At 61.4% G+C, this 6,726-nt stretch overlaps 1 protein-coding gene across 1 annotated transcript; it reads right to left on the bottom strand.

Moving 5' to 3' along the window:
* Positions 1–1,103: 1,103 nt before the first annotated feature.
* Positions 1,104–5,499, bottom strand: TMEM121B (transmembrane protein 121B). The gene is made up of 2 exons (XM_053916864.2): positions 1,647–5,499; positions 1,104–1,460 (listed from the first exon to the last, which is right to left on the bottom strand). The coding sequence occupies exon 1, from the start codon at positions 5,406–5,408 to the stop codon at positions 3,747–3,749; it is 1,662 nt and encodes a 553-aa protein (XP_053772839.1). The 5' UTR covers positions 5,409–5,499; the 3' UTR covers positions 1,104–1,460; positions 1,647–3,746.
* Between the last annotated feature and the right edge of the window lie 1,227 nt (positions 5,500–6,726).

A 6,726-nucleotide genomic window follows, 5' to 3' on the forward strand; every position in this document is an offset into this window, starting at 1 on the left:
AGGTGGTTCTGTGATCATTTCCCGGGTGAATTTTGTTCCCTGGTTATAACGATAGGTGTCTTGAGGAAAGGACCCCGTTGGCCTATGTCACTTCGTGTCATTCTCACCACAGCCTGGGCGGGTGGGCAACACTGCCCCTGTGTTACACGAGAGGAAAACACCCCAGGAGGTCGGGGGAGGGCCCGAGCCACCGCAGGCTGAGGCAGAGCCCGCCCGCAACCAGGCGCTGACGGTGCTGACTTTGGGATGGCCGGAAGCTCGAAGGGCAAGAACGCTGAGCGGGTCGAATAGCGCTGGCTGCCTCTCTGCTAAAGAAAAACATGTATACGCATGCCGAGTTTTATTCTTGTGCAGACTCGACGTTCTGTCTTGGACTTCACAGTTCCCTTTATGGTAAAATAATACTAAAACAAAACCAAACCCCCGTGGCCTTGTGCTTCTCACTCACACAGAAGAATTCATGCTTCTGAAGAGGCAAGAGCAACAGAGGAGGACAGAGTATTAGTTCTATTAGTAAAACTAATAGTTCTATTAGTTCTATTAGTAATTAGTAATTAGTAAAAATTAGTTCTCAGCCCTGGCTGGTGTGGCTCGGTGGACTGAGCGTCGGATTCCCAGTCAGGGCACGTGCTTGAGTTGCAGGCCAGGTCCCAGTAGGGGGCGCACAAGAGGCGACCACATATTGATGTTTCTCTCCTCTTTCTTCCTCCCTCACCCTCTGTAAAAATAAATAAAAAATTTTTAAAAATTAGTCTTTCCTCCTTTGGTAAGTTATTTTTAGAAAGAAATGGGAGAGAAAGTTCCAGGTGGCTGGGGGATCTCCAGCTGCATCTGTGATCACGCTGCCTACAGAAAGCCTGGCTACACCCCCCACCAGGTCACGGCCACACAGCCTCCCTGAGTCGCATGCTGCTGCCTAGAAGGAAGTAGCCGTGGTACACTCATCATGTTAACACAAATATATAATAAAATGGTGACAAATGTCACAGTGACATTTAAGAATTTAGTAAGGGAACCAGGACAGGAAAGATCTTAAAACAGACTGCACAGGAAGCTTGTCACAAGTCTCAAGTTTTTTATTTTCAGAACAGAAGCTGGTTTTATTTTTAAAAAGAGAAGGGGAGAAAAACGTGATAAATGCTAGTGAGGTGCCACTTCCCTCTTCCAGGCTCAGACTGCCAGCCAGCTCTTCCCCCAAACCCACAAAATCACAGTCAGGACGTGTCCTGTTGGGGCGGCCTCAGAGGGGTCTGTCTAGCGCCTTCCTGAAGCAGGTACGGAGTCGGCGGCCCAGAGCAGGATGTGCTGACTTGCTCACGTGTTAGAGGCAGGCAGTCCGGGTTCTGAAGCAGGTTCCTGTCTGTGAGCTGTGCTTCTGGCGGCAGCCTCAGGAGACAGTGCACCCCTGCTTACTGACCCATGGGAACACCTCCAGTTTGACCCCCACACTACAGGTGCCCCTAGAAGGCAAGAAAAACGAAGATTTAGGGGTCATTTCTTCTTGTGATTCGGGCAAGGGAAGAAAGTAAAAGGACTCAAGGAAAACACAGCAGAAGAAGGGAGGGCCTGACCCCCTGAGCACCAGGTGGTCGCACCAAGTGTTTGGCAGACAAATCTCCCCGGTTGCCATCGGTTTCCCGACATACCTAGGGAAGGGGCAGCTCCTGGGAACCTATCACAGCCTCTCCCCAGGAAACCCAGCAGCACCCAGATGTGAGGCCACCATCCAAACAGCACAAAGGGGGCGGGGCAGCAGCCAGCTGGGAACTGGCTGGGGCTCAGACTCCAAGTCCTTCCCTGTCACGGACACCAGGCAGCAGAGAGATAACGGAGCCGGAAGGAGGATCTGGAAACGGACAGAGCAGCTAGGGGACCCGCCAGGGCCTGGGCCCCCAAACTCGGAGCATGTGGGATTCCAAGGAAAAGAAGAGGTGCCCAAGCAGGAAGCAGAAAAGGCAGGAAACACCCCCATCACCTGCAAAATGCAGCCAGCCTATGTGGGGTCCCCGGGGGGTGAGGGATTGGAAGCCCAGACAGTGGCACATCAAGTGCAAACCTTTTCCTCACGGTTCCCCGTGCGAGCAGTTGGTCGCTCTTAACAAACCAAGCGTGCTGGTTAAGCTGTCAGCCCCTCTTGTGGCTCGGTTTACATGGATGTCTTTTGCCAACAAGCCCCCCGAACATTGGGGGAGAGCGGCCCAAGCAAAAGACTGAGGCCCAGAAAGCAAAAATGAGCAACAATCAAAACTAAAATCCGTGACTTTTCTGGCCCTTGGTCCAGCATGTGTCACAGCACACAGAGCTCCCCGAGCATAAGAACGGAGGAGGGGAAACAAAAACCCTCACAGCCGCCCCCCATCCTATTGCCGGGTGGAGGAGACTGTTTCCTGGTCCTGCTCCCGGATTCACTCTCACCTCCCCTGAAAATACTCATCCTGCCTGCAAGACTCCAAGGGGATCCGTGGGAACCCCTGGGTGTCCCTTCACATCAACCTCAGCAAGAGGAGCCCCAGGGAGGCAGGCTGGGCAGTGCCGGCTTTGCTCCCCCACCGTCACCGCCCCCCACCCCACCCCATTCACAAAGCCTCCTTTTTCCCTGGAGATGCTCCTAACCAGGGCAAAGGGCAAGGGTCACCACACCATTTGCAAGGACAGCTGAGCCCATGGGAGCCCCCACTTCACATCTATCTAGGAATCCCACCAAAGCTGCTGTTCTGGGCCAAGCTCTGACCCAGCCCGCAATGCCCCTCAGGAAGAGCAAGAGATCTGGTTGCAAAGGGGTGTGGGGAGGGAGGAGGGCGAGCCAGGGGCTGATACCCCACAGACCCTGTAATGACCTTGGCAGCAAACCCCCGCTGGATCCAGGGGCCATGTGGAATGCAACTTCTGGGTAGTTTGTCTTTATTTTTTGCAAGCGGCATCAGTGTGTGATGCGACAGAAGTCGAAAGCGTGGAGGTAGAAATGTCTGCCACCCACGAAAGGGTGTGGTTTGGTCCTTAGGGCGAGAACCCTCCCCTCCCGCTGAGCTGAGAAGAGAGAGGTCGGACCGAGGAGATCCTGGGGGAGCTTCTCTCTTGAAGAAGAGCCAAGGGCAGCTCCCAGGAATGCATGGCCACAAATCCAGGTAGGAACAGGAGGGTCGTGGTATGTGTGGCGGGGATGGCAGGGCCTCCCCAGATTTCCTGCTGATTGCAAGGGACCACAGGGTGGACACCAGGAAACCACACGGCACAGACATAAGGATGTAGACTTTGCATCTACCACTTGGAAGAAATCCAACAGAGACATTGGGGGACAGTGGCTTCTGAGTCCATTTCAAGGCATGGGGACAATGGTCGCTAACCAGAGCCTGAAAGAAGCTGGCACTTCCATGCGAGCGGCAAGGCCCAAGGCCCAGCACCCCAAGCCCGGGCACCTCCTCTCCTCCATGACCTTCTCCCCTGCACAGTGGTGGGGATGAGGGTGGAGGCAGGAAAGCAAGAAGCAGAGGCACCCAGGCCCTTGGAGGCTGGGGTCAGGGGCCAGGCATGGAGAAGGGAGAATAGGAGTGGACCTTCCTCCCTCACTATTAGTGGCTGGTCTTCCTCCAAGCTGTCTTGACCCAAGAAGCGCAGAAGGACACACCGGCCCTTTGCCCTACGACGGTGACCTCTTCCAAACAGAGCTTCGTATCAGCTAGGTGAGAGGTCAGAGGACAAGGGAGTGGAGGTCTCTCAACAGAAAAGCAAGCCCCCCCTTATTCCGCTCAACTCTGGGAGGCCACAGCGAGGGTGTTGACATAGCCGTGGGCCCCCCCTTCGTTCTCTGAAACACAGTGACTCAGCTGGGAGCCTCCCTGAGGCTGCGGTGGGGGCGGTGGGGCAGAGGGCGGAGCGCCATAGCCCCCTCGGGACCGACTGGGGGAGGCCCGGCTCCCCGGGTCCCAGCAGCCCTCTAGGGCCTCCAGGCCACGGCATCCGAGGAAGAAGAGGTTCTTGAGCATGAAAATGGAGAGGGGCTGCTGGTAGCTCACCACCAGTAGGCAGCGCAGCGCCAGCAGGGGCACGTCCACCAGGCAGCCGCCCAGCAGGCGCAGGAGGCGGCCGCAGCCGCGGGGCCCCGGGGCCTGGCCCCAGGCGACGTTGAGCTCGTAGAGCCAGAGCACGGGCGACGAGAGGGTGAGGAAGTAGACGGCGATGAGCAGGTAGCGAAGGTGCGCGGGCAGCGGCACGCGGCCCTCCAGCATCAGCTCCACCAGGGTGAAGCTGTCTAGCAGGTCCAGGCACGTGCCCAGGAAGCAGCCGGCGGCGCGGTGCTGCTGGGGCTGCAGGACCAGGGGGCCCGTGGAGCCCGGCGGGGCGCCCGCCTCGCTGATGGCCCGCACCAAGCTGTAGAGCAGAGGCACCGACAGCGCCATGGTGAGGCGGAAGCCCGTGGTGCCGAAAGGCGCGCGCAGCTCGATGAGGTCGAGGATGGACGTGCCCAGGATGAGCACCACCTTGGGCGTGAAGGCGATGGAGTAGATGAGCCAGGCCAGGTAGGCGAAGGCGAACTCGCCCACTGCCGCGGCCGTCCCCGGGCCGCCCCCGGGGCCTCCGGCACCCCCGCGGGACCCGCGCGCCTTGGCCCCGGCGGAGGCAGCGTGGTGGTGGTGCGCAGGGTGGCTGTGCGCGCCGCCCCGACGGCCCCGGCTGTTCTTGGCGAAGAAGATGGCCCAGCCCACCACCACGACCAGGTCGGTGGCGATCCAGGAGCACCAGTACAGGTCGGTGACGGCGATGAGGTACAGGTCTAGCAGCCCTCCCTGCGCCAGCAGCAGCACCACGGACAGCGCCTGGTAGCCCCAGCCGCACCCCGAGCTCTGGCCGCAGCCCGGGCGCCGACCTCTGCGGGCCGGCGGGGCCGGGCGGCCGCAGCAACAGCAGCAGCGCGAGCAGCAGGAGGCGCCGCTGCCGGTCCCCGTGCCGCCCGCAGCCCCGGCCGCGCGGCCCCCCGCGCCCCCGACGCCCCCAGCCGCGGCGCCCCCGCCGAAGTCCGCGGCCGTCATGCTGCTGGAGGAGGTGGGCGTGGAAGAGGGGGTGGCGGCAGAGAAGGCGGCGCGCGCGGGGTCGGCGTTCGGGGCGCCCCCCGCGGCCAGGGGCCCCGGGATCCCGGCGGCGGCGGCGGGCACCAGCGGCTTGCTGACACTGACGCTGTCGTCGTCGTCCTCCCGCTCCGCTCCGGTGCTGCTGCTGCTGCTGCTGCTGCTGACGGGGGAGCCGCCGCCCCCGCCCCGGCTGGCGCTGGCACTGCTGTCGCCCGAGCCGCTCCCCGCACGGTGGGCGCCCCCCCGGAGGCACAGGGGCTGCGCCCGGGCCGCGGCTGGGCGAGGCGGGCGGGAGCCGGACGAGGACGAGACCGAGCGGGGGTGGCCGAGCGCCGGGTGCATTGTCCTCTGGGGCGGCCCGCGGCTCCCTGCCGCCACCCCCGGTTTGGCGGGGCGGCCGAGGGAAGCCGGGCCAGCCGCCGCCTCCTCCCCAGCGGCGGGAGCCGGACGCGGGTCGGGCAGCAGCGAGATCCGGACTGGAGCCGCCGGACTGGGCTAGTCGAGTCCCGGGAGGCTGGGAGCTGGGGCGGTGCTGCGGGGCGGGGGCTCCCGGGCAGGAGGAAAGGCCGCCGGCTGCGGGGAAACCAGGACTGGATCGCGGGGAAGGGGAGGAGGAGCGCGCAGAGGAGGGGAAAGCACGGCTGGCTGGATCAGCCGGAGAAAGGGGGGCGGGAGGTGATGGGCGCCAGCAGGGGAAGGTGGCTGTCCCAACGAGGAGGGGCAGAGGCGGGGGCTCAGCGCTGGAGGGGCCTGAAGGGAGCACGAGGTTCCTAGAGACGTGGCCGCGCGGTCCTCCCGCAGAAACCCCGGAGCGTTAGTGGTCGTGAACACAGCCTCCCAGCGTGGGGCTGAGGGGCAGACAGGCTCAGGCCTCCGCCCGGCTCTGCGCAGTCCCTGCTGCTGCAAGGGGGCAGCTTGGGCCTCTTCGAGATCCAGCGCCCTCACCATCGGCCGGTCCTGCCTCTCTCGCAGGGTGTCCAACCTGCAGCCCAGGGTGGCTGTGAGAGTGGACCCCCCCAAAAATCATAAATTTACTTAACACATGATGAGATTCTTTTGTGATTACATGTCACAATGTATTTAACATGTGGCCCAAGACAACTCTTCTTCCAGTGTGGCCCAGAGACTCCAAAAGGCTGGACACCCCTACACGGCATTTAAAAGCTAAGAGAGGAGGCAGGCCTTTCTGACCAACGGGGCCGGGAGCAGCAGCCGCACACAGAGTTTGTACAGGTCCCTGTGCTGAGCAGGGCTCCAGGAGCCTCCCACAGGGGGAGGTCCAGTTCCTGGCAACCACTGGTCCTCTGCGTGTAACTGGGCAGGAGCAGAGGGCAGGTCAAATAACTACTGAAGGGGAAACAACAGGAGGGTGTATCCAGCAGAGAGGAAGGCGAAGGACAGTTAGAGGCAGGGGCACCTCGGTGAAAACGCAGGCCCGCAGAGGGTGACGGTGAATGTTACCGCCAGCCAGGTGGGCAGAGGACATGCCCCTACCCGCAAGCTCCGGGCCCATTCTGATTCATTCCTGGACCCAGTCCACACGGGGCTGGAAGGCAGCAGATGGAGTTACGACTTTCGGGTTTAGGGAAGCAGAAATGACCAGAGCAGTTGTGACCCCCCAAAATAAAGTGAGGCTCATGTACAGCACAAGCACCTGAGC

This window comes from Desmodus rotundus, chromosome 13 (assembly GCF_022682495.2).
Source record: "Desmodus rotundus isolate HL8 chromosome 13, HLdesRot8A.1, whole genome shotgun sequence".
NCBI classification, from domain to species: domain Eukaryota; kingdom Metazoa; phylum Chordata; class Mammalia; order Chiroptera; family Phyllostomidae; genus Desmodus; species Desmodus rotundus.